At 47.6% G+C, this 13,851-nt stretch overlaps 1 protein-coding gene across 1 annotated transcript; it reads right to left on the reverse strand.

Annotated features, from left to right (window-relative positions):
• Positions 1-644: 644 nt before the first annotated feature.
• Positions 645-2,574, reverse strand: LOC307069839 (melanoma-associated antigen 10-like; the record flags this gene model as incomplete). Its single annotated transcript, XM_079728142.1, has 3 exons — positions 645-1,786; positions 1,895-2,039; positions 2,431-2,574. 3 exons carry the CDS (start codon positions 2,572-2,574, stop codon positions 645-647), a joined length of 1,431 nt encoding a protein of 476 aa, XP_079584268.1.
• Between the last annotated feature and the right edge of the window lie 11,277 nt (positions 2,575-13,851).

Genomic DNA, 13,851 nt, shown 5'->3' on the forward strand with positions numbered 1-13,851 from the left:
TCCTAGACCATCACTCTAGGTGCGGCTGTGTGCTGCTTTTCCTAATGTCCCCACTACTAACACAGGGCCTTCCGGAGAGCAGAGGCTCCATGAAGGTCTGTGGAATAAATGAGCCAGTGAGCAGAGATTTCATTTATTACTATTTAATTTCTTCTACATTTTTGAATAAGCTAAGAAAATCCAAGTACAATCTTAATTTTACAGAATAGACTAAAAATGATGAGAATTAAAAAATAAACCACTTAATTGTTTTCTCTATTTTACTAAGCTTTTTCACATTTCCAAGGAAATTCCTATTCTAATGCCATCTTATCTTGTTACAGACTACAAATAAAATGGAAAGTTTCCCAATTCGTTTTACAAAATAGCAAAACTCTTTCTCCTAAACTGGACAAGAAACAATAAATGTGTGACCAATGTCATTCATAAACTTAGATTCTGAGGCTAGCAGACTTTCTAGTTAAGCAACATTTAAAAATACCAAAAATAAAAGAAGATAAAGTTCTATAAGTTCTAAGTCACCCAATGGAACAGAAACAGAAAGATGTTATACACTATGATTCCCTCATCCCAAGTCTGGCCCTCTACTACTTAGATCATTGACTGCCCTCTTAAAACATAAAGTGAAGAATCTGCCTTAGACTTCAGTCAGGGCAGAAAAAGCTGTTGGACATGGCACTAGAACTTGCACTGGCCATGGAAGTAGTATTATCTGTGGTGGCAATTCTAGACTGGGCTCTCTCTTCCTGATCTCTCAAAGCCTCTTCATACCACAGAGGGAAGGACCTAGGGTCACTTCCATTGATCTTGGCCAAAAACTCCAGGAAACTCATCTTGCTGGTCTCCCCGTGGGCCCGGGGACCCCAAAGAAATTCATAGCATGCAGGATCGCTGTTAGGCACCTGCCGGTACTCCACGTAGCCCTCCTGCACCCACACTTTGGTGAGGAGCTCCCTGGGCTCCCCATAGATAAAGTGCTCCCTCCCGGCATACACATCTATCTTGCTAAGTGCTCCCCAGACCACCTCCTCAGGGACACTGTCGTCATTCATAAAGATCATACTCAGGATAAATATCAGAAGGCCGGTCTTGGGCATACTCTGCCCATCGCTCAGCATCCCATCATAGGTGAGGCCCAGGGTGGTGACCAGGACATAGGAATGGTCGCTGGGGTCCACTTCCTTCACATCAATACCAAAGACCAGCTGCATGCACTGCGAGGCTTCACTGAAGATCACAGGGAAGTGGTCCTTGTAATCTTTGATGATGTTATTCAGCATTTCTGCCTCTGTGGTCATCTCCTTGCTGTGATACTTGAGGAGCAGAAACTCCACCAGATCACCCACCTTGCCATTAATCGAATTTCTTGGAAAGGACTCAGCACCTGGCAGGGCCTGCGAGGTGCTCGGACTCTCCTCATTTTGGCTGCTGGAGCCATCGTCGGATTGGCTCAATGGAGAAGAGACAACAGCAGTGGGGGACGGGGAGGGGGAGGCACTTGAAGGGCTCTGTGAAGGACTCAGGATCTCAGGAAGAGAATAAGCCTCCTCTGGGGAGCTCGGGATCATATCACAGCAAAAGGAAAAGAGGGAGAAGGAGGATAGAGAAGAGAAGGAGCAGGTGGAGGAGGATGAGGCATCATCCTCTTGCACAGCCATGGGAACACTTTGGGTCTCATGGTCTTCCTCAAGCATGTAGCGCCGTCGCTTCGGAACATGAGACATGATGACTGGTGTCAGGAAGCCGACTGGAGTGTGGGCAGGGATGACAGGTAGGAACCACGGACCTGGGGGAGAGAGGGGGTGTGAGCAGCTTCGGTGGAGAAAGGCACCCTGGGCAGCTCTGACAAAGGCCACTTACAGGTCTCGGCTTAAGGGGTGCCCTCGGGCCTCACAGGGGCGCTCCTCCTGGGCAGCCTGTCCCCTGCCAACCTGAAGAAGGAAGTGAGGGGGCTCCTCAGGGTGCAGCCAGCACGGCCCCAAGTTCTGGGGCTGAACGGGACGGTGGGGTGAGTCGGGTGTTGTGGGGTCCCCTCTGTTCTGGGAGGGGGAGCCCCTGGGTACACACTCAGGGCACGCACCTCCCCTTGACTCCTGGCACTGCCTGCGCCTCCTCTGCTCTGTGGCCTGAGGACACGGTCCTCAGACCTGGGTCTTCACCTCCCGGTTCCTGGAGCCCCTGTAAGAGGAATGGAGGAGGCACCTCTTGTGTAGATTGTGGCACAGCCCTGGGCCCCTCGGTGCTGGCAGGATGACTGGGCTGTACTCTATGAGGTTCCCACTGTCCTGGCGTGGGTGGCCCCCTCTGTGCTCACTCAGGGCAGGGCCTCCCCTTCCCCCTGGCAGGGCCTGGGCCCTCTGTCTGCTGTCCTGAGTCAAAATTCTCAAGACAAATTCCCTGCACTGAAAAGAAGGAAGTGAGGACCCTCACATCTGGCCACGGTGCCCAGGGGCTAACAGGGCTCACAAGGGACAACCAAAGTCCGTGGGGTCCATCTGGGCTGGGACGATGGGCAGTCGGCTCAGTCTGCACCTTGACCGCAGCAGGTCCTGGGACTCCTCCCTCCGCTGACATGATGTTTCCCCTCAGACCAAGGTCCTCGCATCCCTAGACTCCTCCACCCCCAACCACGTGGCAGAGGTGAGATCCTGCAACGTCCACTCCGCCCTGCCCGGGACCTCCCAGGGCTGACAGCATGGCGAGCTCCTCTGAGGTCCCCTCTGTTCTGGGGTCCAGGGTCCCCTCAGTCCTGCCTCAGGGTTCTCACCTTGACCCCCGGCAGGACCTGGGATTCTCTCCTCTGCCCACCTGAGGCCCCGCCCCTCATACCAGGTGCCCACTCTCTCTGAGACCCGGATGTCAGGAAGTGCGGCAAGTGGTCCTCCTGCCCTATGATCTCCCAGGGCCGACTCTGATCTGGAGTCCAGGGTCCCCTCTGTCCTCTCTCAGGGTCCACATGTTGACTCCCAGCCAGACCTGTGATTCTCCCCTCCACCCACCTTAGGCCCCGTCCCTTACACCAGGTCCCCAATGTCTCTGAGACCTGGAGGCGGAAGTCAAATCTCCTTGCCCAGTGCTCATTCCGTCCCGGGACTGCCCAGGGTTGATGGCAGGTCCAGGGACGCCCCCTGTGTTCACCCGAGGCCGGACCCTCACACCAAGGCTTTCACTGTCCCGAGACCCCCAGGGGGAATCTATGCACAACACATCAGGTCCCCAAGCCCAGGGCTTCCCAGGGCTGAGATGGTCCCGCGGGGGTCCCTCAGCGCTCCCTCGGCTCCTCACCTTGACTCTCCGCTGGCGCCCCCTCATGCACAGACATCTGAGTGCCTCTCTCGCCTCCCCACACGGGGGAGTCCTCCCCCGAGCACCCTCAGTGCCAGGTGCTCTCAGCTCTCGCACCCCAGACGCAGAGCCCACCCCTCGTGCCCCCACCCACCCGGGAGCCCAAGCCCCCTTCCTGCCACGAGCGTCCTCCCCCCCCCACGCTCCGCCCCGCCCCGCCCCGGCGGGAGCTCCCCTAACGCCTACCGCACCCGCGCCCGGGATTCCTCCCCATCGACACCCGCCTCAACCAGGAGTGCCTCCCCCTTCCTCCCGCCACACGCAGCAGACGTTAGCCCTCCCCTCCCTTGTAGGCCCCTGGGGCAGGGGCCCGCCCATCCCGACCTCCCCACCCCCGCAGCCAGTCCTCCTCTCCTCTGGCCCCAAGGCCGGCCCCACCCGCCCAGCAGGAAGCCCTCCACTCCGGCCCCCCCCACGCTTAGCCATTAGCCCCACCGTCTGCACTCCGACTGGAGAACTCCCCCCACCAGCGGACAGCAGGTGATGGGGGTGGCGGTGTCTTGAGGAATGGTGCCGAGCCAACAGGCACACACGCTCCACTAGGAATTACGTGTCGTTAGTTAAGAATGGCACACACATCATATTTTTCTTTCAATTAACGTGAGGTATTTTTTTTTAGATGGCTACTTAGGATAAGTACTTAGTTTAGATCTAATGACTTAAATCAGTGGAACCGTTAGGTGTTTCTTTTGGCCCAGAGGCCTCAGAAAGAATTGCTGAGTCGCTAAATGCCCTGCGATCTGGGAACTTTGGGGCAGCTCTGGGCCAGGTCACGTGGCGTCCTGTGACTTTCATCCTGTGGGCAGTGATGAGCCCTTGAAGAGCAGTGAGCACTGGAGCCAGAAGGAGGGCCGCCTGTGGGGCATTCGGGAGCACGAGGGCCCGAGGAGGCAGGAGTAGTTGGGATGAGGGGCCGGGCTGGGGATGCTAGAGAAGTCTGCAAGGTGGAGGACAGGGCCAAGCGCCTGAGCCCGAGGGTGTGGGAAACAGAACGCGGGCTGCCCTCCTGTGTCCTGATTTGGGGAATCAGGCCGTGGCGGTAGCTCCCGGTGAGACAGGGTGAAGGCAGCAAGGTGCGGGGGGTGGGGTAATGAACTCAGTGGGGAGAAGGGCTTCCTCTGAAGTGCCGCAGGGAGAGTCCGCTCTGGGCCACAGCAGGAAGGCCAAGGTGGAGACAGGTTGGAGAAGCGAGCAGCAGGAGGTCGCGCAGGCCAGGGATGTGGAGGCTGGCTCTGCTCCCCACCCCAGGGCGGGGTGAGGGAGCGAAAGCACTTGTGTTTGTGTCTGAGTCTCTACAGTGGGGAGAGAGGCTGAGTTTAAGGCTTTGGGGGGCATCACCATTTAAGGAGAGGAAAAGGCACATGAAAGGGAAGTGTCAGAGACCAGGAGGATGGCGAGGCTGCACACTGGGATCCTGGGAGGAGGGAGCAGTGGAGGGCAATCTCCCACGCTGCAGAGCTGATCAGGTGACCTTGATGAAAGCAGTTTCCGGGTGGTCCTGAGGGTGGAGGCTGGGCCACAGTGGGTGGAGCTTGGAGTGGCAGGGGTGGCCACAGGGACTCGAGTGTCCACGGTGTCTCACAAAGCTCGATGGTAACGGAAAGAGAGAGCTAGGGCCGGGAGGGGTACTGGATCAAGGGAAGGGTGGGTTCACTGGGTCTTGGGGTTATTTTGTGTTCAATGGGAATGAGTTGAACATGTTTCTGTGCTTCTGGGAAGGATCGTGGAGTGGCGGGGTTAAAGATGCAATAAAGAATCCATAATTGATGTCTTGATGTGACAGGGTCCTCGAGGAGCCAGAAAGGAAGGGGTGGGATGCAGGCTGAGTGCCAGGTACAAGAAGAAAGCAGTACAGGCATGATTAAGAAGAGATGTTTGTGGGTAGGCGCGGGACGGAAGCTGGGGGAGACCACCGGAGATTGCCTCTCTGCAGATCGCGAGCCTGGAAACAGGTCATTGCCTGGATGAGCATAAAGGGCCGAGCAGCCACTGAGCAGAGAGGACGAGGCACAAGGCCAGGGCCAGGTTTCTCCTTGACACAGCACTGCTTTGCTCCTCTTCCGGTGCTGCAAATCAGGAGGTTGCAACTGTGACATAATAAAACTTTTGCTGCATTCTAATTTGCATTGCCTTTTAGTGTGTTAACCAAACAGTTGTGGTACTGAATGCAACCGTTATTTTGTTTAACTGATTCTTCTCTTCATTTTTAGTTAGAAATCCTGTGTTCTGTCAACATTCTCCAGTTCATATTCATTGCCTTAAGACTGGACAAGATCATCCACTGGCCGTGGCTTGTATGTAACTTTTTAAATCCTTAAATAAACTTTTCTTTTTATTATAAAAGTTATTCGTGTTTATTGTAGAAATGTCGGAAAAGACAGGCAAGCGTAGGTAATAAGATAATAATCACCCATAATCCACTGGGAGATAACATTGTTAGTGTTTTTTGTTTCCTTGTTTGGGGGTTTATTGTCTCATAAAGATAATTGAGATCATACTGCATGTATAATTTGGTATCCTGCTTTGTTGTTCTAGTGTTGTATTATAAGCATTTTTACGTGTCAATAAAAGGTTTTTATAAGCATAACTTTTCAAGTTTAATTGATGCAAAATATTCTTCAAATACATTGACGAGACTGTCCCCTCATTTCTGAATACTGAAGTTCTTACCGGTGTTTTACAATTATAAATCATGCTGCAGCGTAGAATTTTGTGCATAAAAATCTTTGCCTGTTGTTTTTTTTTCATTGTTTTCCTAGGAAGGACTACAGAAACAGTATTACTTGGCCAGAGGGTGGGAACTTTTTGATATTTTGAAATACAAACTGCACTGCCCACTCCCTTTTCAAAAAAGCTGAGCCAGTTTACACTCCTGCCAGGGGTGAAGTGTGAGACATGCTAGTGACCTCTTGCTTCCGTTAATGGGTGTTCGGTTAAAACTGATTGTGCATAGATAGATAGAAGAATGGATGGAGAGAGATATATATATGGCAAGCTGCAAATTAGAGAAAACAGTACGGCTTCGACTAGTAACGCACAGAAAGAAGATGAGACAAAAGGTAGAAGAATTATCTTGCCTCTGGGAGGCGGGGTCTTGCCAGGGTTTGGGGTTTTCTCCCCGGCCCCACCCTGCTTGATGTGTACTTTTGTACATAAGACATTGTCTGTGATTAACATGGTTTACCTTTAAAAAAAAAAGAACAAAGGTAAAAAAATATAGTAAAAAAAAAAAGAAAATATTCATTTGGCGACAAGGAAGAAAATAAGGGAACATAAGTTACCTCTCTAGTGAATAAAGACAAGATCCATCCCTTCTGCCTAAAGTCTTTGATAAAACATTCATAATAAAAAATACTGTTCAGGCACCCATCTTACATCTTCAGGGTGCTGTGTCTAGACAACGATAATTGGGTTCAGAGCTTTCTGTTGTGCCATGGAGGAAACAAATCTGGGTAAGACCAAAATTTTAGTGTAAGGTGAAATCAGAAAAAAAAAAAAAAGATTAGGAATTGTGCATGTTTTCTATAGACGAACAGAGGAATTTTTCCAGCCCCAATCCTGTGCAAGTCCCAACAGATGAGGCAGCCTGATTGCAGGTTTCCCACAGTGTTCAAGAGAAACCAGGTGAGGCTGGTCACTAACATTCCACCCACGAGGGCCAGGCCTCTAAGTGAGTCTGTTCCCAGACGTGCTTTAGGAGGAGGAACGTAAGGGGAAGCTGTGCACAGCAAACCTCCAGTCAGGAACTCCAAGTTCCTCAGGAGGATTAAAACTCACATACCAACTCAAGTCGTAGGTCTAAAAGGGAAAGGTAAAAACTAAAAAACTGTTAGAAGAAAACATAGGAGAAAAATCTTCGGGATCTGGAGTTAGGTGAAGAGTTCCCGGAAATGGCACCAACAACATGGTCTATAAAAGAAGCTCAAAATTAAAATGAAATTAATGAAAAGACAGGTCACAGGCCAGGAGAAAATATTTGCAAAGCAGATGTCTAACCAAGGACATGTATCCAAAGCATCTAAAGTACTCTCAAAACTCTAAAAGCTCAACAACCTAATTTTAAAATTGACAAAAGACTTGAACCGACTATTCACAAAGAAGATAGACATATGGCGAGTAAGCACATGAAAAAGGACATCATTACCCATTAGGGAAAAGCAAATAAAACCCAGGATGAGGTACCGCAACACACTCATCAAAATGGCAAAGATAAGAACCACAATACCGAGTGCTGGGGCGGACCCGAGGGACCCGGACGCTCGCCCGTCGCTGGTAAAAATGCCAAACTAGGTAGATAGTCTGGAAAACGGCTTGGCAGTTTCTTATAAATTAAACATGGAGTTACCATGTGACCTAGCAGTGCCGATCCTGGGTGTTTCCCCTGGAGAAATGTACAGCCACACAAAAACCTGGGCACAGATGTTTATAGCTACCTTATTTGCAATAGCCCAAAGCGGGAAAGCACCCACATCTCCTCCCCAGGGTGACTGGATAGCAGGCTGGGGTGCATCCATCCAGTGGAACAGCGCTCAGCCATGAGAAGGAGTGGCGTGTAGATACACGCAACAACCTGCAGGCATCTCAGAGATGTTCTGCTGATTGGGAGAAGGGAGTCCATCTGCATCACGTTCTTGCAGAGACAAAAGTGTCGTGACAGAGGACGGAGCAGTGGCTGTCGGGGGCTATGGGTGGGGCGACGGGGTGACACAGTGATGGGAGAGCACGAGGGAGTCTGGCAGGGAGAAGGAGCCGTCCCGTGTCCCGCCCGAGGCTCCACAGGGCTATACGTGCGTGCGAGAAAAGTCGTAGAACTGGACACCAAAGGATAACAGTCAAGTTTACTGTTTTGTAAGAGAAGACAAAGGGACAACAGATGTACCCAAGGGGGCCATGCAGAAGGGAGAAAAGGTCACACGGGAGGAGCCTGCTGAGGCCCCCAGGACTCATCGTGTGGGCTTGTGTGTGAGGGTGAAACAAGCTCTTTTTGGTATGACAGCAACTGACACAGAACCCACCTGGGCGAGGCAGCGGAGACCGAGTGGCGGAAGCCTCCCAGCCTCGACTTGCAAGTTCATGGGGGGCCTGGGCCCCCTGCGCAGCCCGAGTTGCCAAGGAGCCTTTGGCCACAGTGCCTCTGGCAGGATGGGAAATGACTGGGAAGAGGGGATGTCCGGGTGAGCCGGGGCACGGGTGGAGGGGAGGCGGGCAGAGCCCGGGGCCCGCTGAGCGAGCTCACGCCTCAGGCAGTGGCCGCGAGTCCCGTCACCCAGCAGGACATGGGATCCCCCCTTTGCCCGCCTGAGGCCCTGCCCCTTACCCCAGGTCCCCAGTCTCTCTGAGACTTGGATGTCAGGAAGTCAGGATAGGCCTAGGGTGCTCATCCAACCCCAGGGCCTCCCAGGGCTGACTGAGGAGAAGGAGTCTGTGGGGACTCCTCAGATTGGAGTCCAGGGTCCCCTCAGTCCTCCCTCAGTGTCCTCAGCTTGAATACTGACAGTTCATGGACCCTCTCTTCTGCTTACCTGAGTCCAGCCCCTCCAGATCAATGCCTTTCCCTCCTTGAGACCATCTCCCCCAGCAGAAGCCAGAGGCCACATCAGGCTACAGCTTGTTGGGGCCTCCCTACTCTTATAGCAGGGGCAGAGTAGGGCTAACTACTGTTCTGAGGTTGAAGGTCCCTTCTGTCCTTCCTCAGTGTCCTTGTCTTGACTCCTGGCAGGTACTGGGACTCCTTTCTCTGCTGATCTGAAGACACATCCCTCTATCCAAGCCTCACTTCCCTGAGACCTGCATTCCCTGCTTCCCCAGAAGGAAGTCAGGGGCTTCCACATCCCTCTGACTTGGGGCCAATGGGATCTGACTGCAAGGACAGGGTAAAGGTGGGACCCCTCTCTTCTGGTTTGGGAGGTTCCTTCAATGCTCCTTCAAGATCTTCACCTTGACTCCTGGCAGGGCCTGAGACTCCTCCCTCTTGTGACATGAGTATGTCCCCTTCCAGGCAATGCTCTCACTGCTCTGAGATCCCCAGGGCAGAATTGAGGGCGGCTCACAGCCTGACAGCTCTGCTAGGGGTCTCCCAGAGCTGTCATCAGGTGTGGAGCTGGATGGTCTGGACCTTCTGGGAGGATGCCCCCGCCTCAGTCCTCACTCTTTAGGGTCCTCAACTTGGCCCCTGGGTCCTTGGTTAAATGCTGGCTGGGAGAGCTCCCTCTCTGTCAGCTCTGAGCATCTGGTCAGCAGCATCCCTTGTAGAGAATGATTCTGTAGCACAAACTAGATTCTAGCTGGGGAGCTGCAGCACCCCTGACCAAGGGGGAGGGTCAGAGAAGAAGCAAACCTTTCAATGGAGTCTCTTCACCAGCCAGCAAGACTTTGGAAACATTTTGTTCTAAAAGATTCATTTTCTGCACGGAAGAGGCTGAGCAGCAGCATTAGGGGTGGTCCTGCTCGTTTGAAATTATCTAACATTTCATAGTCCAGAGCACCAACTTTCATTTTCTTAACCCTCATTCCTAGTAAAAAAATTTTTTTACATCTTTACCAAGTGTATATTTAGAATATATATAAAATTTCATGAAAGAATACCTACACTTAGTGTGTGGATCACTCTGATAGCTCCTGTTCTATTTCCAGTCCATTCTTTATCTTCTGTGAAAATAATTTTTTGAAAAGCCAGTCCTCAGTCACTTGTCAAAAGTTCAGAAATAACAGAAGTAAAACCAATGAATCACTGGAGTAGTAATTAGTAAAAGTTTATTCCGTGCATGCCAAAATGACAGTTTGTGAACACAGCACTCAAACCAAACATGGAATGAGGCTCAGGGGTATATTGTTATAAAGCAGCTTATATAGTGGGAAGGCAGTGACTGTTTATTCTTCACAGTGGTTGGTTATAATATTTGAATTTTCTTAAATGATAGGGGATTGGTTAGTGATTACCTCATATCAATTTTGGGAAACAATTTAAGTTTTGCTTATGATTTCCAGAGGCATAAGCAAGAAATGACCCAGATCAAGTTAGTCCTGAAAAATAAGCTAAATTAAGATTTGTTTGTATGACTAAATTGGTTTTACCTGCTCAGGGAAATTTTCAAGGTTAGTCTCCATTTGTTTTTGATTGTAAAACACTAAAATGGTTTCAGGTGGTTCTTAGCACAGGCTTTGGGGCCCTACTACCTCAATCATCTCATCTCTCCTGCTGTCCTGATACTATCCCAGGACTACTGGTATCTGCAGTCAGAGGGCCTGCCTCTGGTTTGTGCAATGAAAAAGGTAGAAGTTTAAAATCTTTCTCCTTACCCGTCCTGCCATCTGCATCTCTGCAGGCTACAGCCCTTCCCCAACTTCCATGCTTCTCCCCACCCCTCCTCCCCAAACACAGGAAAGAGCTCCTTACAGCCATGTCTTCCCCAGGGGTTTCTCAAGTTTTGTTGTTTAGATTTTGCTGTTGATTTCCGCCCCCCTCCTTTCTATAGTTATTGAGAGCTGATTTGGGGAGTGGAAGTCTGCAATCTGAACCTGATGGTCATCTTGGCATCTACAGGTAAGGCACTAAATCAGTAAATAATTTAAAGATAATTCACATGTTTGTAATCTTCTGTTCCCCATTAATGAATATGTTTCACTGCTTGATTTATTTGGGACTTCTGGCTGAATCAATAAGAAAGCTTTTATATTTGACTCCATTAATATCTTGTACATGTTTGTTAGGATTCTTTTTAGGTAATTTTCTTGACTTTGTTGCCATTGTGAATGAGGTATTCTCTATTTCATGTTCTAACTAGTTATTGCTTTTAGGTGGCAAGCTTCTTGATTTTGCTATAATGATCTTCCATATACATTTCTCTGAAGTCTCTCAATAATTCAAATACTCCACATATTTTATAGATAATATTGTCACCAAATATTATCTTTCTTTTCAATATTCATATCTCTTTTTATTTTGACATTCATTGCTTTATGTGTCCCAGTGCAGTTCTGAACAGTAGAGGAGAGAACATTCATTTCTGTGTTGTCTGTCCCTGGCTTTAATGGAATTTCTTCTAGTATTTCACATTTAAGTGTGTTTGCAATAGACTTTAGGAAATTGAAGTTCTATTCTAATGTTAGCTTACTTTTTTTTTTTAAAACCACAAACTTTTGTTGAATTTCTTTCAAAGGCTTTTATGTACCCATTGACGTGATCAAGTGTTTTTCCTCTAATTTGTACAGGGAATTGTAATTGAAAGTATTTTCTAATGTTAAATCATATTTTTATTCCTCAGACACAGCCCATTTAATTCACTGCTATGTTGAATATGCTATTAAATTATTTAGAATATTTGCTGCTATGTGAGTGAGCATGGCTTAAGTGTTCTTTTCATGGGGTGTTCTCATCTGGTTTTCGAATCAAGGAGCAATAGCCTGGCAAAATGAGTTGAATAATTGACCGTTTTTATATGCTTTGGAAGAGTTTACATAAGATGGTAATTTGTTTCTCCCTGACTATTTGGTAAAACTGGCTTCCAAAACTGCCTTGTGCTGGAACATTTGATGGTAGCTTGAGTTTTGAATACTGTTTCAGTTTATATTGTTTGATTAATAATAATTAATTGACCACTTTTAAGTGGTCAATTTCACTTAGGATTTCAAATTTAATGGCATGATATTTATAATAAAAACTTTTTATTACAGAAATTCAAACATATACAACAATAAAGAGAACCCAGTTCTCTTTATTCTATAATATAATGAACCCAGTATACCTGACACACAGCATCAACAAGCTTCAATACAATCTGGTTCCAATTGTACCCTCACCTTCCCCCATTTCTTTCTACTGGAATAATTTGAAGCATATTCAAAACATCATACCATTTTATTTCTAAATTTTTCATATGACTTCATAAAAGATAGACTCTTTATGATATATAAATCCAATATAATACCTTTCTACAAACTTAAATAAGTAATCTTCAAATGCCCAGGTATTTTTCATATTTACCTAGCAGATATATACTTAAAAAAAATTAGTTTCCTTGAATCAGTGTCCGAATAGGATCTAATCACTACAGTTGTTTTTTATGTCTCTTAAATCTTTTTAATCTGTAATTCCTTCCCTTTTACCTCTTTTTCCTTGCAATTAATTTTTTTGAAAAAAAGAGAAAGGATTTGTGTTTTGTTTAGTTTCTCACAGTATGAATCTTGCCAAATGCAACATTTGTGGCGTCCCTTAACATATTCTTCAGACCTTACTTTCTGACACTACAACATACCCAAGGCTCATTTTGTATATCTACTGCCTTAGTTCTAGAATCAGCCATTTCTCCAAAGAGCCCTAGTTCTTTTTATTAGATGATGATTTTAAGAAACTTAGATCCACCTGGACAAAACTATAATTCAAAAAGATACATGCACCCCTGTGTTCATAGCAGCACTATTCACAATAGCCAAGACATGGAAACAACCTAAATGTCCATTGACAGATGAATGGATAAAGAAGATGTGGCACATATATACAATGGAATATTACTCAGCCATAAAAAAGAATGAAATAATGCTATTTGCAGCAACATGGATGCTACTAGTGATTATCATACTAAGTGAAGAAAATCAGAAAGAGAAAGATAAATACCATATGATGTCACTTATATGTGGAATCTAAAATATGGCACAAATGAACCTATCTACAAAACAGAAACTGACACACAGACATAGAGAACAGACTTGTGGTTACCAAGGGGGAGGGGTGGGGGAGGGAAAGACTAGGAGTGTGGGATTGGCAGATGTAAACTATTGTATATAGGATGGATAAACAACAAGGTCCTACTGTATAGCACAGGTAACTGTATTCAATATCCTGTGGTAAACCATAATGGAAAAGAGTATGAAATATATATATATATGTGTGTATAACTGAGCCACATTTTTGTACAGCAGAGATTGGCACAACATTGTAAATCAACTGTACTTCAGTTTAGAAAAATAAAATTAAAAAAAAGAAACTTAGGGGCTTCCCTGGTGGCGCAGTGGTTAAGAATCCACCTGCCAATGCAGAGGACACGGGTTCAAGCCCTGGTCCAGGAAGATCCCACATGCGACAGAGCAACTAAGCCCATGCACCACAACTACTGAGCCTGCACTCTAGAGCCCGCATGCCACAACTACTGAAGCCCACGTGCCTAGATCCCGTGCTCCACAACAAGAGAAGCCACCGCAATGAGAAGCCCACACACCGCAATGAAGAGTAGCCCCTGCTCGCTGCAGTTAGAGGAAGACTGCACACAGCAATGAAGACCCAATGCAGCCAAAAATAAATAAATAAAATAAATTAAAAAAAAAAACAAGCTTAGATCTCAGTGCTAGGTATGCTTGTTGCTACTGGGAAGTTGTTAATTATATGCCCTCTCAAGTAGCAAAACAATGAAATATGTAAGTGTATATTAAGCTGTGTGTGTACACATACCCATGAATATTTATATTTGTAGCCATCTGTAGCTATATAAAGGTGAATGTGAGTTTATGCTG

This window comes from Hyperoodon ampullatus (assembly GCF_949752795.1).
Source record: "Hyperoodon ampullatus genome assembly, chromosome: X".
Classification (NCBI taxonomy): Eukaryota; Metazoa; Chordata; class Mammalia; order Artiodactyla; family Ziphiidae; genus Hyperoodon; species Hyperoodon ampullatus.